Here is a 19,695-nt window from a genome sequence, read left to right on the forward strand (position 1 = left end):
TAGTTTCTGGTGAAGACCTTCGAGTAGATTATTTTCTAAAATCTACTCGAAGCTCGGGGGCTACACCCATTGGGTACACCTCCGGTGCACCCAATGAAGTTCAAGGTCCTACAAAACGAAATGTCGACCTCTAAGGCACAAGCACGAAACAAAGCTTCGGTTTACGAGTGATCAAAGCAGGAGGAGACAGTAAGAAGTCATTTTCTTCAAATCGCCTGCAAGCTGGACCTGGGATCTTTGGGCTGATTACCTCTAAATTAACCCAAAGATCGGGGGCTTGTGGGGGACAGATATCCCCCGGGTCCACTAAAAGAGTAAAAGACCTCACGAAAGGCCCAAGGGCTCAATAAATCGTAAGGTCATTCTTTTGTGGGCCTGGGGAGGAACAATCAGCAAAGCAGGTTGACACGAGGCCGGATTGGTGCAAACCCGGACGGCCCACAACGTCGAGCGAGCGACCACAACAGAGATCCGACTTTCCCGCACTGGAGCCCCCATGCAACGGAGCCATGCGAGGATAGGTCGGCAGAACTACAGGGAGATAAACTCAAACAGTTCACTATCTTTTAGCTACACATTGTTATCATATCCACGTGTGTTGCCCCACGGTCGAGTATATAAGGCCTAGGGGGCACCCCTTCAGAATGATCGACCCTATTGCTTAGCCACCCACTTCAACTCTCTGCATTCTCAATTAAGAGAGCTCTCTTGTAACCTCATTCACCAAGCATACTCACCAGGACGTAGGGTGTTACGCATCTCTAAGCGGCCCGAACCTGTAAACATTGTCCACTGTCTCTCGTGCATCCGACATGAACCATTTTGCTACAGTCGTCGACACCGTCCTACTCCTAAAAAACACCTTGAGGGGCAACCCCGGGTGTGCGGTCGGACCCAAAACACCGACATGGAGGACGCCTCCTCCGCAGAGCTGGAGGATGGTTTCCACCCCCAGATGCCGGAGGAAGAGGCGAGACGCCAGCCCACGCGAAGGCAGGCCCTGGCTCAGCTCGCCCCCCCGCCCCAGCAAGGATGATGAAGATCCTTGAAGCTGAGGGCGGGGCAGAGGCCGCAGCCCGGCTTGCTTCTCCCCACCATCAAACTGGTGGTCACCGTCCTGGGTGACCATTGGTGAGGGGTTGCAGCCGGGCTGCCTGATGAAAATCCTTGAAGCCAAGCAATGGCTGAAAGGTGCCAACCTCCACGAAGTTGCGCTCCTCCAACAGCAACGAGACGAAGGCAACGCGGGCGCCCCCCATCTGGGGGCTCGGAAGGCGGAAGGACGCAATGCATGAGGAGAGTGCGAAGGCATGGCTACCACTCGGGGGGTCGATCCCTTTTTAAAGGCGACTCTCTCCGCTCGCGTCCTTAGGCGTCATAGACTAAGTCTTCACCAACGCGCTCTAGGGTCCTCCCCCTACGACACGGGAGCTGAGTCCCACACGACATGCAAGCTGGCCTGGGACAGAAGAAGCCAAACCGCCATGCGCGGAGCGTGTAACCACCCAACGGTTACAAGCACTCCTCCATCTTCGCCTAAACCAGCGGGTGAAAGGGCGGACCGCCATGCAGGCGGCGTGCAACTACACCACGAAGACGCACCCCTTCAACTTCGACGCATCCGACGTGGAGGCCCAGGCCCACACGCCATGTAACCGGCGCGCCGGTCACTACGTGCGAAAAACTGCACCGCCACTTACGCCAATGCTGCGCCTTCTCGACTACGGAACCAGTGCCACGACTCGAGGCAACCCTGCGCATGGCCCAACAGTGCCAACCAAGCACATCGGTCACAGGTCAGTCAGCCGCGGGAGAAGGCGCGACGGTCGATATGGCCAAAAGTGGGCCGACAGTAATGGCGGCGGCAGGCGGGCGGAAGCAGCAGTCAAATCGTCTGCAGGCTCACGCCCCCTCCTGGAGCAGCAGGGGAGCCTCTCCCACGGCGTGAATACGACGCGCCCGTGATCCGTCCCTCGAACGGCACGCGCAACGGCTGCCCCGCGAACCACTCGTCCCGTCGCATTAACTCCGCGGCAGGGCAGGCGACACCTTTGGCAGGCGAAGCGGGCGACACTTCACCTCCGCCATGATGACCGCGTCAAAAAAGGTGCGCCACATCGTTCAATTTCGTATCCTTTTCCTCTTCCCCTTTCTCTCTCTCTTGCTACAGGGACCGGGAAAGGGGACACTTCGAAAGGGATCCTTCTCCGCGAAGGAAGTGGGCCCCGAGCCCTCATACTGATCAGGGGTTCGAAGGCTGGCCCCTCGGAAGGGTTCGACAGCCGCCTCAGAGCACTCGGGCTCTGCGCCCACTACTGATCAGAGGTTCGAAGGCTGGCCCCTCAGAAGGGTTCGACAGCCGCCTCAGGCCACTCGGGCTTCGCGCCCACTACTGATCAGGGATTCGAAGGCTGACCCCCCGAAGGGTTCGACAACCGCCTCAGAACACGCAGAGCGAGGGATGACTCTGGGTACGTTCGATACATGGCCGAGGCTCGGGCTATGCTCCCAAGGTACCCTAGGACATTTCCGAGACCAGCAGGAGCGATTCTGTAACGAAATCCCATCAGAGGGAGGCCTCGAGCCCTCGGACCCTATCAAACGGGACCGGGTCCGGCAAATCACCTGCAGGTACTTTTGGAGCGCGCCTCTGGGCCACTAGCCGACCCTTATCGAACGGGGCACGGACGTCCACTCGGATGACCCGTTAGCAACTCACTGGAGACACCATGTTCGGCGCCCTCCGAGGGCAACATGGCGCTTTCCCCCTCCTCCTTGCGGAAAGGCGACGAAGGGGCGTATGATAAAAGCCGAGTCAGTCCTTGACCGTCCTCTCGCTCTGTGCAGAGGCTCGGGGGCTGCTCTCGCAAACCTGGCTCCGGCCAAACCGTTGACAGCGTCAACATACTAGCCCGAGAACTCGGGACCTGACCATGCACCCGGGCTACGACCAGATCGCATGAGGGAACAACCAAACCGGCCGAGGCATCACGAAAGGCACTAAGACCTCGGAGGAGTCAAACCACTCCTCCGAGGCCTCGGGGGCTACACCCGGCGGGTGCACTCGCGCGCACCCACCGGAGCAAAATGTAACCGAGAAAGCCCGGTCCCCTTGCAAAAAAGTGCGACAAAGCCTCCAAGCGAGTACCAACACTCCCTTTGAGGCTCGGGGGCTACTGTCGGGGACCATAATTAGGGGTACCCCCAAGACTCCTAAAACTCGGCTGGTAACCACCATCAGCACAAGCTGCAAAGGCCTGATGGGCGCAATACAGGTCAAAGCTCCGTCCACTCAAGGGACACGATCTCGCCTCGCCCGAGCCCAGCCTCGGGCAGGAACAGTAGACCCAGGCGGATTCACGCCTCGCCCGAGGGCCTCCTCAAGCAATGGGCGCACCTTCGACTCGCCCGAGGCCCAGCTCGGGCAGGCTTCGCAGTGAAGCAACCTTGGCCAGACTGCCTCGCCAACCGACCATATCGCAGGAGCATTCAATGCAAGGATCTCCTGACACCTTATCCTGACGCGCGCTCCTCAGTCGGCAGGGCCGAAGTGACCGCAGTCACTTTGCCCCTCCACTGACTGACTTGACAGGAAAACAGCGCCGCCTGCCCTGCTCCGACTGCTGTGCCACCCGCCAGGGTGAGGCTGACAGCAGCCGAGTCCAGCCTCAGGCGCCATAGGAAGCTCCGCCTCGCCCGACCCCGGGGCTCGGCCCCCGCCTCGCCCGACCCCGGGGCTCGGCCCCCGCCTCGACCTCGGAAGATGGTCTCCGCCTCGCCCGACCCCAGGGCTTGGACTCAACCTCAACCTCAGAAGACGGTCTCCATCTTGCCCGACCCCAGGGCTCGGACTCAACCTCGACCTCGGAAGACAGTCTCCGCCTCGCCCGACCCCAGGGCTCGGACTCAGCCTCGACCTCGGAAGACGGTCTCCGCCTCGCCCGACCCCAGGGCTCGGACTCGGCCTCGACCTCGGAGGAGTCACCGCCTCGCCCGACCTTGGGCTCAGATCGACCACGTTACAGGGGGGTACATCATTACCCTACCCCTAGCTAGCTCAGGCTACGGGGAACAAGACCGACGTCCCATCTGGCTCGCCCCGGTAAACAAGTAATGATGGCACCCCGCATGCTCCCATGACGACGACGGTTCTTAGCCCCCTACGGAAGCAAGGAGACGTCAGCAAGGACCCGACAGCCCCGACAGCTGTGCTTCTACAGGGCTCAAGCGCTCCTCCGACGGCCACGACATCACATGCACATGGCACTAAACACCTCTCCGACAGCCACGTCGGCATGTACATAGGGCCCTGGCTCCTCTCTGCCGGACATGTTAGCACATTGCTACATCCCCCATTGTACACGTGGACCCTCTCCTTACATGTATAAAAGGAAGGTCTAGGGCCCTCGTACGAGAAGGTGGCCGCGCGGGAGGACGGGCTGACAAACAGGCTCTCTCCCTCTCACGCGAACGCTTGTAACCCCCTACTGCAAGCGCATCCGCCCTGGGCGCAGGATAATACGAGCCGTGGTTCCCCTTTTTCCCCTTTGTGTTCCATCTCGCGCGACCCATCTGGGCTGGGACACGCAGCGACAGTTTACTCGTCGGTCCAGGGACCCCCCGGGTCGAAACGCCGACAATCATCGTAGATAATAAGTGAAACTTGATCTTTGTTAAAAGACAGATCTAGATCAGATAAATCTAGAATCAGTAAAGAACTTAACTTGTTAAATAAAATTTTGGCCTAAAGATCCACTACTAGTAATCTTTTATGTAAAGATGAGTCTTTGAAATTTGATAAGCTTTACCTTGATTTCCAACAAGCCAACATACCTTTGAGAGTCTTTTCTTTAGTCGAGTAAGTCTTGCCGAGTAATTGCGTACTTGAAAGTCGCCTAGAAGGGATGAATAGGCAAAACTTGTAAATTATAAACCTTGAAACTTCACCCGAGGTTAGCGTTAGAATGAGTAGTAATGAAATCGAAGTGTGGAAGATAGTTCTTCTTGCTACGAGTTGCTCAATCAATATGGATAATGTTGGGAGCTAACTTAAAATGATTGTAAGCAAGAGAACTTAGAGAGCGGGGAGAAGAAGAACCAAATCGCAACACAAGATTAACACAAAGACACATGCGATTTGTTTTCCGAGGTTCGGTTCCAAAGAACTTACTCCCCGTTGTGGATGCCACGTAGGCTGGGTCTCTTTCAACCTTTTCCCTCTCTCAAACAGTCACTTAGACCAAGTTGAGTGCTTCTTCTTAGCCTCGAGGGTCACTTAGACACCACAAGAATCACCACACAGTTTAACCTTTTTAATCTTTTGCTAGCTTTACAAGTCACTTAAGAGTATAGAAGGAGGTGAAGAAAGCACAATCAAGAAATCAAGCAACAAAGAGCGACAAATGAAACACTAACTCACACTCTCTAGAATCTCTCACAAGGCACTTAATCACTAATGAACACAATCACAATATTGCACTAGGAAGATCTTTAATGCTTGTGTGAGATTTTGGAGTGAACTATAACTCTTTGCAATGAATGTGGGAGTTGGAATGCTTAGGTGAATTGAATGGAGGTGGTTGGGTTGAACTTATAGCCCACAACAACCACATAGTCGTTGCCAATATTCTGCCACACGCGGACGGTCCGCGCCCTCGGCGAGATGGTCCGCCCCTGCACATCAATGGCTGGAAAACAACGGTTAACTGTAACGGCTATAAGTGCATTATGCGTCGTCAGATGTTAGATAAAGCAGTCATGGACGGGCTGGTCATACACACCAAACGGTCTGTGAGGACGCTAAAAATAAAATTTTACCGAACGCAACACCTTTGGGTTTTTAGTGGGCAAACAGTCCGCGCCTCAGGGTCGAACGTTTTGTGCTTTGTCTCGGAGTGTACTCTTCTCTCCTTTGGATAGTCCGTAGTAGAAGATCTGAAATTTGCATAGTTCCTGTCTGAGTTGCACCAAGGTGTCACAGATGGTCCGCTAGAAGGGCTCGGAGGGTCCGCGCAAAAGTGGTTTTCCAAAAAGCTCTCCTGTCCAGAATAATCTACGTTATTCCGGATAGTCTACTTAGAATTGATATGGATAGACTTATGCACCTGTGAAACAATCAACTAGGCAAACTAGTTAGTCCATTAAGTTGTGATGGTCATCAATCATCAAAAACAATTTAGAGGAAATGGTAAAGGTCATTTCCCTTTCAATCTCCCCATTTTTGGTGATTGATGCCAACACAAACCAAACCAAATATAAAGTGAAAAAATGTAACCAATTTGCAATTTTGGTAAGTGCATACGTTACTAAAGTGAGAACAGTTCTAAGTACATATCAATGTTTTTACGTAGTTAAAAATTTGGACCACATTTGCACCGCCTAGCTTGTTTTTGCAAATCTTTTGGTAAAATCTTTTCAAATTCATTTGCAATTGACCTAAGGTATAATAATAGAATTTTTCAAAAGCATTTTCAAGTTTGAAAGATTCTCCCCCTTTTCAAATGCTTTTCCTTTGGCCAAATAAAAGCTCCACCTGAAAAAAATTCTCCCCTTTGGTATAAATAGTTCAATAGTATCAATTTGGAAGATAAAACGTTTTTATAAAACAGAGTGGCGGTGCGGTCCTTTTGCTTTGGCCTAGTGATTTCTCCCCTTTGACATTAAGCACAAAAAACGAATAAAATCAGAGGCCTTCAACAAGAAAGATTTGAATGTAAGTACATGAGTTGGGAAAAGAGTGTTTGATACCGAACGAATATGCAGTGGAAGCTTTGTCGTTACCTTCAACTCCATTTCCCTTTCAATCTAAGATTAAGTATAGAAATACACTTGGAAGCATATTAATCTTAGCTTTGGCCCAAAGAATAATAAGAAATATGTAATTGTACCAAATGAAAGAGACATGTCATGTTCAAAGGTGAACTGTGAGCGTCATCGGAATGGAAGAGCACGAACGATGCAATGGATCGGTGTCCAGTTTCGAAAAATACTACTGATTAGTTTGACGTACGCGCTTCCTCGTTTTCGAAAAGAGCGAGCGGCATGGGAGGCTTCACGTGGTGTGCGTTGGAGCGCGGGTTGATTTCAAGGAAATGACAAGGGGCTTTTTATAAAAATATAACTCAAGACGACCGTTGAAACTGGTGCTTTAATATAGTAGAGACATATTGTAATGTTAGTGCATTTTGAGTTGCTTTTGATGTGTCGCCATAAATCACCAAAAGGGGAGATTGAAAGGGAAATGTGTGGCGGAACTGCCCGAATTATTCCAACTTAAGTGTCTAGGTCCCGCTTTAAAGGCTAGACCACACTTAAAGGGGAATAACCCGTCAATCCCTCGGATCTAGTCCGACACGGCCACTGACAGGATCAAGTACCACAATCTCACTCGATGGTGAGTCACAGAGCAAATACAATAAAGCATAAAACCATGCATGAAAGAGTATTAAGTTATTACATCATCATCGGAGTTTTGCAAAAGTAGCCATCAGTGTTTGAAGTGCAGCGGAATAAAACTAACGGTAATTAAACAAAGAGATGGGGAAGCCTGTCCCATCACTCCTCATGCTCCTCCTCAGCCGAGGCAGGGTCCCACTCGACAGTCCAACCCGGTGGCAAGATGGACGGCCAAGTCACTCCAGCAACCATTTCCTCCAGAGAACCTGTAAAAATTATGCCACAAGCAAGGTTGAGTATACTAATACTCAGCTAGACTTACCCGGTGTGAGGAGTCTACTCCTCTACCTCTAGACATGCAGCTGTTTGGCTGTGGGGTTTGGTTGCCAAAAGCACTAGCTGAGTTTCTAAATCAAGTTTTTAACTTTGTCAAAATTAAGTGTGACTCTCTTAAGGCTAAAGATGTACTATCTATTCATACATAGTAGCAAACATTTTTAGCAATCAACATCTTGTATCATCTCAACACAGTTCCACTTGTTACTCAATGTAGCAGCATGGATCAAGCAGTCTCATTAGCTGCGAGAAGCAGACGATTCGAATCGAGTTTTTATCCTTGCAAGGTAAACCTAAACACACGACATGTAGGGGCACTCCTTCCCCACACACATCAACCGTCCCCATCGATTCCCCGTCAGCAGATCAGGGCTCACCGCCTTGGCGTACAATGCCCCACTGACCCCGACTGCCGTCGTGCAGTGACCGCACTTGTACCCACCATAACCGGAATGGGAGACCTCGTCTCAGGTCGCGTGAGGGGATATGTCCACTGCCAGGTTCACTCAGGTACTAGGCTTACCGATTTACCATATTTCTCGGCATGTGCTTAGTATGTTCAAACGCTTGACTCACGGTACCACACCATAATCCTTATTCAAATTTTTATCCCGTAGACAACCAATCCCCATGGATTGTTGCCCACAAACCAGCATCATTATGATGAGAAGGTGGATACAACCAATTCCCTGATCTCGCGCGAGTGCTAGAAAAATCACTCGACTTCTACCGAGACCCTAATTAATAAAGCAACTACTCGTCCTAGCATACTAGTATCCATCTCAATAGGATTCCTGAGATCATGCAACTAGGGTTTCAACACAACTCCTACACCTAAGTGCACAATCAATCCTACAATTATTAAGCGAAGTAAAGTAGCATAAATAACAGGTTATGCATAAAACCGGGGCTTGCCTTCCAAAGCAGTGGCAGGCAGGTCCTCTGGTGCAGGCTCTGGTGCTGGATCTGGGGCTACCTCCTGAGCAGCTCCTTGCTCCGGCACGAGGACGTACTCTCCGTCAGCAAGGTTACAGTCTATCGAAATGCAATGAATATGCATGTCATGATTATGCAAGATTTAATAACATTATGCTAAAAGAAACTAAGTCAAGAAGTAACTTAGGGTTTCTTAGTCATGCGGGGCTTCCAGTGGTACATACTTATTACCTTTTAGGCTTAGGTTTTCATTTAGTATAACATAGGGGATTTGTATTGTCTTTATACATTTCAGTGGACAAATTTACAAGGGTTTTAGGATGACATTAATCACCATTATTCATTTTTCCTTTTCTTAAATTCTACTTATGGTTTCTAGTGTAGGTTTGAACTACGATAGTGGTTTAATATTTTCCAAAAATTTTGTAAAAATTACAGTGGGTTGCTCTTTGCTATTATAGCCTGTTTTAAGAATTTGAGGCTTAAAATATAAAGGCTTTGCTTTAGATAAAAATAACAAAAGTGGTGTAAAATGGGCCACTTTACACTACATCTCTTAATTAGAGGTGGGGTCTGTCCTAAGGGTCATTTTTGTTGGTATTTAACAATAATAATAGACTTCTGTGTCAAAAACCACAGGAGGCTAAGGGGTGGTTATTTAGTTATGATTTTCTAAAGTTTAATGCCAAAAAGGCACTTTCTACTACATTGTTATTTGAAAAATGTCAAAAAACAGATTTCATATTTTTCTTAAGTTCTTATTAGCAAAATATTTTCCATCCCAAGGGTGGGGGTGTTTTCACCTTGGGGTTATTTTTGTAGGGTTTTTCTAAGTTTCCCTTGTTTTATTAAAATAAAAGGTATCCTACTTATTTTATACCAAAACAGGGTATGATATATTTTTCTAGTGAACTACCTTGAATAAGTATCCTAATAAAAATAGGGGTGCCCTCTGGTTCATTATTTAAATCACATTTTCTATTTTTCTTAACCTTGAGCATATTGTAAAATAAGGGGCAAAAACTAACTTAATGGGGTGGACAGAGAGGTTTAGCATTTTTAATTGGGTCAGTAGGTAGATATAAACTTCTCCAAATTTTGCTAACCCTAGTCAAACAATATTTCTATTTTTCCTTCTAATATTAAGTTTTTAGCAGTTTCTTAATTAATTCAAAACTTTAGAAAAGGATACAGGAACTATGGGTTTTACTATTTTTATCTGATAGTTCATATTTCCCAAAGTCTAGCAAAATTGGTTTGACAATTTTTGGATGATTATTCTTCAAGTTATGCATTTATTAAGTTATCTGCCATATTAAAAGAAACTAAATTCGAAAATGGAAAAGAAAACAGGTTTGTGCTGAGGCCCCTGGGTTTTATCTCCTTCTTTTCTCACAAAACAGTCCTCGGTCTACTATTGGCATGGGTCACTGACATTGCACAAAACCCCCTGGACCTAACCGAAATCTAACCCGCGCTCCCTGGCTGCCTTAAACAGTACCCGCGGCATAGATTACGGCGGCGAGGCTTACCGGCGGCAGTAGAGCTCCGGCGGGGTGGTCAGTGACGTCCGGGAGGTCACGACGGTCACGTCGGTGTGCGGGTCGGCGTCGGAGGTGGTCGGAGCTACCCTGGCCACGAGCACAGGCGGCGGGGGTCGTCGGCGGCTCCTGTTCCGGCCAAACCACGGCGGTATAGTTCAATTAAGGTGCACGAGGAGCTCCACGGGGTGATGTAGAGGCCATGCGCGCAACGAATTGGAAATCGGTGCAGAGGCTTACCCGGTCCACGTGCGCCGGCGGGTTCTTGAACTCCGGTGAGCACGATTGAGCTATTCCGGTGACGCGGGTCCCCGGTTCAAGCTTGAGCAAGCCTCACGGCCTCACCAGGAAGCTATCTGAGGGCTTGGATCAAACGGAGGAGGACGGGAAAGGGGCTGGCCACGGTGGTTGCTCTCGGGCGGCACTGGCGGGTCGCGGGGAGGTCGCCGGAGCTAATGGCTGGCTCGGGTAAGTCAGGCGAGGTACGGAGGAGGCAACGGGGAAGGCAGCCGAGCACTGGGGCGGGCTTTATAGCCGTGGCGCGGGCGTGGTCACAGGCGGCCGTGGGCGCGCGGGGGTTCGCGCACGGGCGTGCTCTGAGCGCGCCCCCGGATGTCAGCTCGCGTCGAACACGTGGAAGCTTGCTTCTGCCATGGTTCAACGGCGGATTAGAGCACCATAGCGTGCGTACCTTGGCAAAGTCACAGTGTACGGTCGCTTCTCTGCTCCATATCCTACCTTTTTGCTGTGAGTTCCAAGTCAAGATATGGTCGGGGTAGAGAGATAGAGGGGGAAGAAGTTTGCTGTGTCAGCTAGGTCCGAGTTGAGACAAAAGTGGTGTCAAGTCGTGTCTAGCGCCCTAGGGTAGGTGTCATCTCTTTCTAGGGTGTTCTAGGGTTAATTTGGCGCCACTTTATCAATTGGGTCGAAGGGTTTTGAAATTTGGATTAAGGTGAACATGGGGGGATCTTTGTTCAAGGGTTAGTTTTTAGACTTAGGCAAATTTCTGAATTTTCCCTTGTGCTCAACCTTGGGTGAACTTTTTAGGACTTTTCTGAAAACTTTTTGGGGGTACTTCCTTACTATTAATTGTAGGTTATGAAGTATATTACAACTTTTATATTTGGCTCAAGCCATGATCATAAGGTTTACATGACCTTTTGATCCTAGCTTCAATTAGAGTTCCTATTGCCCAAGAGGGGTTTGCTTTAGGGTTTTGGGAAATTCCCCACTTAGATGTGCATGCCAAGCTAGGGCATGATATCCAAGATGGTTTGCACTTGCTTAGGACCTTGAATTCCAAGTTTGATGCACATTGCCCAAATAAATCCTCATGTGATAATAGGTTAAAAGGGGTAATCCTGGGTGGACACTCTGAGTAACACCTGGGTGTTACAAAATGTGCCCTTGGGGCATTTCTAAGTGTTTTGGTGACTAAGTGCCCAACACATCAGTTTGATCTAGCATGCCTACTATGAGTCTGAGCACATTGCAAATCCTATTGAAATGAAGAATCAAAGGTATGAGTCTAGCTCTTAGTCAATTGTTTTATTGACTAACTATGCTTATATAAGTGCTAGGAAACTCTCCAAATTGAGATAAATTGGAGCAAAGAAGTTTGGCTAAGATTAGCCAAATTTGCGCCATCCTGGGCGCACCGGATTGTCCGGTGTGCACCAGACAGTGTCTGGTGCCAGGCTATCACCGTGGTCGAACTAGCCGCTCTCGGGAAAAGAGCTGGGTGTGTTGGCTATAATTCACCGAACTGTCCGGTATGCACCAGATTGTCCGATGAGCCAGGCAGCCAACGGTTGGCGCGTAATCAATGGTGGACACGTGGCAGCACCGGACTGTCCGGTGCGCCACTATGCCGGACAGTCGAAGGATGCAACGACTAACTCAATGGTCGGCGTGGCCGATAAGGAAAGGGATTGTGCACTGACAGAAGGCAACCAAAGCCTTTCAAATTGAAGATCAAACGACTCCTTTGGCCCTTGGGGTTATAAAAGGACCCCCTAGGTGCATGGAACGGTTAGCCAAGCATACTAAGAGCACTATTGAGTTTGGGACATGTGGAGAACATGTGGGTGGCAATGCAAACCAGACCCAAACCCATACAATTTCAGGGGCCTAAACACAAAGACCCACGAGGAAGATATGAAGCTATCCCCGAACCCGGTGGGTCCAAAACCTATGGGTCGCCGACCCGAACCTGCCCACTGCCATTCATGGGGGGAGAGAGCTACCATGGGCTTGCCACTTGCTTGAGGTGGCCTTCTAGAATTGGGACAGGTACCAAGGGTTTCCTACAAAAGAGGACACCCCATCTCCCAAGATATTTTATTCCGAGTGCATGCCTTAGTGTCGGTCATAGCCTAGTAGATTTAAAAATGGATGGGTAAAATCTTGTCATGGTCCATACCATTTTCCAAATTTTACCCGCTCGTTTTTGTATTTACAGAAAAAATCTGGAAATGGGACAAAACGAGAGAGAGGGTCTATCCCGTTCGTTTTTGCGGAATCCTGTTTTTATCTAGATTGAACCCATTTTTATCTCGTATTTGAGAAATCCAGAATTAGTCCAATGTTCATTAGTGCATTAGCTAAAGCCTCATATTCTTATGTGACAAATTATAGCACAAGAGGCAATTCTAGCCATCGACTCTTCTCAATGACAAGTGGCCTAAAGGCTGAAACAATACCGACTGTAGCTATATGTACACCACTAGCAAGCAAGCAACAATGGATAACACAAACAAGTGGTATGGTTGGCTACTTTATATTTTAAGAACTCCTGGTGCATGTCATTCATAATTGCGTATGAGTACAAAAATATTCATGGACCTTCTTGATTTGTTGGTGTCAATGTATGAGCTTCAACCATCCATGCACATGAACACACATATGGCTCTAGCAATTTTCTTATTCATATTTCTAGAAATGAGTCAAATAGAAGATGCCAAAACCATTTCAATCACTTTGGTGAAACTATTAGTAAGAAATGTTCTGAAGTCCTAGACTCTTTTGAAGATGGGTAAAGATTTTATTGTTCCAAAAGATGGCAACTTTCACATTGTTCACAAAAGGATAGCAAATGATAACAGGGCATATCCACAAAGGACTGTTTTGGTGCTCTAGATGGGACACATATTAGGGTAGCTCTACACCCTAATGAACAAGTGCATTATATTGGAAAATTAGGCATACCAAATCAAAATATGCTTGCAATTTATGACTTTGACATGAGGTTTACATATGTTTCCGTTGGGCAGCCGGGGTCTATGCATGATACAAGTGTGTTGTATAATGCAATGAAGGTGGACAACAATTTCTTCCAGAATCCTCCCAAGAGTAAGCATGTTTGAAATATAATGTTTATATGTACAATGATCATGTGCTTTTTAATGATGTAATATGTATTCGCAGATAAGTTCTATGTCGTTGATGCCGGATACCCCAATAGAGTTGATTATCTAGCATCGTACAAAGGCAAGAGGTATCATTTACTAGAATGGCATAGAGGTATGGAACCCAAATCTCTATAGGAGAAGTTTAATCATATTCATGCACGTGCTTGAAATATTATAGAGGGGCATTTGGAGTATGTAAGATGAAGTGGTAAATTCTATATATAATGTCGTTGTATCCATTGTGGAAGCAAAAAAATGATTGGTGTGGGGACTATGGTAGTTCATAATTTCATTTGTGAGCATGAGAGATTATGATCCTACAATACCATAATGGTACAACAAGTATTGCATGCACTGGATGGATCAACTACATTACCTAATGCGCCAACTATGGATGTTTTTTGTGATGAATGAGTGACGACTATCACTCAAAGTTGAAACTAATTTGTAGCAATAATATTTTATAGTGGCTCAAATTTGTAATAGTATTTTTAGTATTTATAAACATTGTGTATTGTACTCATTATAACTATACTACTCTATAAGGAGCTAAGGAGGGCATCCACAGTTACACCACGCCCCCGCCCAGACGTCGCACAAGCCCCCGCTACCTACCCTCCTGCCTGCCTGCCTGCCCCCCGGAATCGATCCATCGTCTGTGTCCCCCTTCCTCCCTACGCCTCCCTCTCACCCTCTATCACCCAAAAACCCTAGCCCGTGCCCCGCCACTGCCACCGCGCGTGGTCGCTGCCCGCGTGCGCCGACCCAATCGATGGCGCGGCCTCCCTCACCTCTATCGCTAACCTTATCCATGGAAGGAGAAGGATCCTATGATTACCCCTCTCCTCCCACCTTCCTCCGCTCCACCCTCCCTCTACTCACCTCCCTCGTCATCATCAACCACACCTCCCTATCCTCACCTCCCTTGGCTGGCTGCTGTACTGCACCACCGCCACCGTCACAACCACCACGTAGAGGTGAACCCACAACGTCTAGGCCGATGTCCCATTGCCGGAGACTTGGCGCAGGCCCATCGACTAACACGCCGCTATCCTCGCGTCGCAGGAGGTAGTCACGATATGGGAGATCGACATTGCCAAAATCGTCGCCACGGGGGATGACTAGACACGATGCCCCCGCACCCAACACCACGCCAACCTCGCCCTCGATCTGGGCGACACAGCGTGGCGGGGCTGCCTTCGCACTTGGGGACCCCATAGAGGCGGAGGAACAGCGTGGACGTGGCACGGTGGCTGCCGCCGTGTGCATCGGTGAGGCGCGGCGAGGATGATACTTCGGCTGGCACCCAGGGACGACGACGATGGGTGGAGCCAAGTGGAAGGAGAAGATGGTCAAGACGTTGCGGCCGTCGGTGTGGCTCTGCCGTTGCTGGACATCCTGGCGAGCCGTGTGCGCGCCGTGCGCCGGCTCCGCGTGTTGCTCACCACCAAGTTCCCACTGGGGACTTTCCCGATAAAGGTAACATAACTCTCCTGCTCAATAAGAAACCACAAAATTACATATATTTTTTCATTTTCAGATTCAGTGGCTGATCAATTCTATAATGATTCATCCTTCTTGATAAACAAATTGTTTCGATACATTCTTTTAACGATCAACTACCAGTTCAAATGATGTTCTAGTGCTAAATAGACCATCTCTAAGCAGGGCGTTCTTGTCTGTTGATCAGGTTGTTTTATGGCAACTTATTCTTTTATTGGCAGCAAATAACCCACAATTTACCTGCCACAACTACAACGACATAGGAAGTTAAGTCAGAAACTCATAATCATAGCATATACTGGCCTGCAACCTGTGGAGAGTGCTATCTAAATATCCGGGGAAAGAAAAGAGAATTGTTTAGACTGATAGTTTAACGATTCTTCACTGTTTAGTTTATTCCAGAACAGTATCGACACTTAGGACACAGATTTAAGGGAATTTACTTAAAGAGAGCTGTTTATACTGATAGTTTAACTGTTCTTCACTGTTTAGTTTATTCCAGAACAGTACCGGCACTTAGGACACATATTTAAGGGAATTTACTTAACAGGCACTCACCTCACCTGCATTGATATTGTCTTGTTTGATGACTCATAGTTTATTTATATGACAAATGAAACCTAACGGGAAAAACTAAACCTCTGGTGTTGTAGAAAGTAGAAAGTGGTTAGACATATAACTTGGAGCACTCATCCAAGTTTTGATATATGTTCCACAAAGTGGTGTTCAAAAGTGTGGACGCCATCAATTGGTTTGCCTTTGTGCACCTTCGGCTGCTTCTTGCCACAATATATTATATAATTTTCTAAAGGCTGTTCTTGTAATTATCTTGTTGTACATAGCTCATTTTGGTACTCCTAAGTGCAATTTAGCTTTGCATTCAGCTCATTATTCATGTTTGCCATTCATGCGATTACAATCCCCGTTGTGCCAACAGTGAGGGTGGTTATCACTTTCACCAAGTTTGTCCCCCTCATCGAGCCTAAGGAGTTCTTCACCCCAATGTCGAGCCCCAGCCTCTTGGCGAGCTCAGGGCCAGGAAGCATCATGGCGAAGCCTGACACCCAAAAGAGCTCCTACCTGAAGTGGGTCTCGAAGAACTCAAGACCAAAGGCCGTGAACCTGTCACAAGTCATGGACAACGCTGGCCCTTTCTTATGCATCCAATATACTCTAAGCATTATGGGATCCGTAATGGATGCGCTTGTTGTGGTGCGCATGGTGTCGGTGGAGCTTGGGTGCTGCACAAGATGGTCAGTGAGCATCATGTGTGGCTTTCATCCTTATGATGTACATGAAGGTTGGACTCTTTGACCCTATTACTAGCTCTGTTGACGTTACTGAATTCATAGTAAGTGCTTTTGTATCCTTTGTGTTCAAGTCTCTATTCCTAGGTAGCAAAAGGATCTGGTGAGGACATCTGTTTCATGAATGCCAACTACTTAAATAATATTACACTTATATAATTATTCCACTATTGACTAATGAAGTTATTTTTAGAAACAATTATCAAGGACCCCACTCTGGCTCTATAGTATATAACAAAAGCTCACCACACAAGATCGATAACCCTTTCAGATCATACTGTACCAAGCTACTACTTCACTTCAGTAGAACAATTGATCACACACAAGAAGTTCAGATCAAAAAATGCAGACTGTCGCTACTCCCATCAGGTTCTCGAATGTGTTCCCATCAAGGGCTGACCGTGGAGAAGAGCACGGTGGTGGTCAGTGTCCCTGTTGTTGTCATGGTCGAGACTGCTGAGATTGATTACAGCTCGAGATTCTCGTAAGTGTCCCCTAATCCCTAGCCTTGATCAGCGATCGGTCTGTGTAGAGCTAGCTAATTCTAATGGTTAGAGTTCGGATCGGTAACACACACGTGTGTGTTGGTGATGCTGCATGGTGTTCACAATGGAGGCCTACGACCTACTCGGTGGCGACGCGTGCAGCGCACAGATGTACTCAGAGGCTAAGCTTGCCTCAGTGGCAGCAGCAGTGAGCAGGAGGGTGGAGAAGGTGGAGAGGGACTACCTGTCGTACGACAAGCCAAGAACGTAAGCATCAACCAGCATAGGATAAACCTAGTTTCATCACCAGTCATTCCTACACTGATTCGTCGAGCAAACCAGCTGGTGGCTAACTGTAACTATAGTGAATCCACTGAACCACAGGGTGTTATCGGGCGAGGCATGCAACGACCTTGATGGTGAGTTCTGTGATGCGCCGTACTAGGCCGACATCTCCAGGGGGCTGGCGCACACCTGAAGCCTGATCCTAATTCTCATCCATGTTTGTCCATAATCGAGTTGGTCTCACAGTCGGATAGATGTTCACACAATGTACCTATGTGTATCATTCTAGCAGATGACCAAGCAAGACCAACGGTGTATGTAATGTATATATGCATGTCTTTAGTTGGCTTAGCTGCCAAGGTATGTAGTAGAAACCAAGATGAAATGGTACTAGTGTTATTCCCCATTTTACGATATCAGAAGGTGGAACAGAGAGCTGTAGAAGTACTATGCTACGACCCGATCTATTCTCTGCACTTGCAAGCCAATGGATGAAAGGAGTGTGTGCTGCTTAAGTTGACCTGGATACTAGCCGCCATCTAGCTGCACAAATGGTATGGCGGGCTTGACCTACCATTACCGAGAAATCTCTACTTATTATGATAATCAGTTTCAATTGTCATGCATTTCAACAATCGTGTGTCGTCTCATTCAGTATTAATATGTAGTCTTTAGTAGTTTCTGGTTGTTAACTTAGAAGCTCATGGAAGTTTGATCCTGAGATAGTTTGCCATCTTAGCCTTCTATTGTTGCTCAAGTTTAGAGCTTTTGTTCTTTGTGATGGCTTCACAAACAGACTCATCTGTTCTTGTAGCCTACTAGGTTGTGAGAGACCTCGGTGGGAAGTTTGTGTTCATCCTTTATGATACCCTATCTAAGTCCACCTTTGTCACTGCTGTAAGTTCACCTTACCTTTGTTCGTTGTGGCTTGAGCCTTAAGTTGCAATGCCATGTTTAAATGTAGGATATTGATGGTAGCATCCCTTTCTTCTGGGGTGTTGACTCCGAAAACCATCTTGTGTTCTCTGACGATGCTGGAATCCTCAAGGCAGGCCGTGACAACTTGTACGTGTCATTCCTGAAAGGTAACTATTAAAACATAACCCAATTTTCTTATGCATCACCGTAGCAACGCACGGGCATATACCTAGTTATTGTATTATATTATTATACTGTGTAAACATTATTGTTTTAATATTGTGTTGTGTTATTTTATTATTAAAGTTTCCAGAAAAAACCATGTAAACAAAAAGGCTCATGCATCATTCAAGGGGTAAAAAAATACTATTCTACTAAAATTCTCATTTTAGTGAAGCTGAAGCTGGTCTGCAAGCCAAACACTTTCATAAGCTCCACAACTTTGAAGCAAATTTGCTCAACTATGAAGTTCATGAAGTTGAGTTTATTTTTTTGAAGTTCAGTTGTATCAAACACCCCCTTAGAGCAGATTCCTTCACCTATTTCCTCCAATAGAATCCTCTAAATATAAAGGATGTTCATCCATCATTTATACATAGAGATTTTCTCCTCTTTTATATTTATTTTAATACTTTAAATAACATATTAAGCAAAACAAAAAAATGTATAAAACATTTGAGAATATGACAAATACATATGTATAAAAAATTTAAATAAAATATGTCTCCAATATAGATATTTATGTATAGAAAACGAGATATAGAGGACACTACTACATAGAAATGAATATATCTTTAGATTAGACTAAATAAAATATATAGATGAATGATATACAAAACGTTGTTGGAATCATTCTTAGGTGTGTTTAGCTTTAGGGACTAAAGTTTAGCACGTGTCACATTTGATGTTTGAATGACCATTACGAGTATTAAATATAAACTAATTATAAAACTAATTACATATTTGAAGACTAAGTGGCGAGACAAATTAATTAAGCCTAATTAATGCATGATTAGCAAATGTAACTATAGCATCACATGATCAAATCATAAACTAATTAGGTTTAATAGATGTTGGGGGTCTACTTCATCGCCGAAGGTCCTGTAAGAAGAAATACCTTCGGAAGATCAACACAGAAGCAACGCCGAAGCTACCATTGAGGGAGCTTCGGCATAGTGACGCGCCTTGAGACGAAGGGTTGCATCGACTTAAAGATGAAAAGACCGATCGACCCATGATAATTTGTGTCATGATTGTAACCAGTTGTAAAGGACATGAATGTAATTTCACACAGGCTGCACCCTGTGCCTATAAATAGATGAACAGTACCCCCGTACTTTTCACGTTGACTTGTACTCGCTCGTGCATCACGCTTGTACCTTTGCCTTCTGTCAAGCCAAAGGTATAAATATAGTTCAATATTGTTCTTATTCATTCATGATTATATAATAAAAGATATATTAATGGTGTCATATAATCATCTATGTTATTTCCCATGTTTCATATGTTTCGTCTTTCATTGATATATGTTGTGATGATGAAGGTACGTCCTTCATGACCTTCGTCCGAAGATCGTTAT

The 19,695-nt window shown here is 46.8% G+C and overlaps 1 protein-coding gene and 1 long non-coding RNA gene across 2 annotated transcripts in view; both read left to right on the forward strand.

Annotated features, from left to right (window-relative positions):
- LOC103638917 (uncharacterized) overlaps nucleotides 1–14,064 on the forward strand; it is a 47,955-nt gene extending 33,891 nt beyond the window's left edge. The window contains exons 5-6 of the long non-coding RNA XR_002266059.2: nucleotides 13,481–13,559; nucleotides 13,635–14,064. This is a non-coding gene — a long non-coding RNA (uncharacterized lncRNA). The remainder of the gene's footprint in view (nucleotides 1–13,480; nucleotides 13,560–13,634) is intronic.
- Nucleotides 14,065–16,805: 2,741 nt separating this feature from the next.
- LOC103640226 (light-regulated protein, chloroplastic-like) lies at nucleotides 16,806–17,358 on the forward strand. Its single transcript, XM_020546322.1, has 3 exons — nucleotides 16,806–16,912; nucleotides 17,028–17,180; nucleotides 17,298–17,358. The coding sequence occupies exons 1-3, from the start codon at nucleotides 16,806–16,808 to the stop codon at nucleotides 17,356–17,358; spliced, it is 321 nt and encodes a 106-aa protein (XP_020401911.1).
- Nucleotides 17,359–19,695: the final 2,337 nt, after the last annotated feature.

This window comes from Zea mays, chromosome 9, assembly GCF_902167145.1.
Source record: "Zea mays cultivar B73 chromosome 9, Zm-B73-REFERENCE-NAM-5.0, whole genome shotgun sequence".
Lineage (NCBI taxonomy): Eukaryota > Viridiplantae > Streptophyta > Magnoliopsida > Poales > Poaceae > Zea > Zea mays.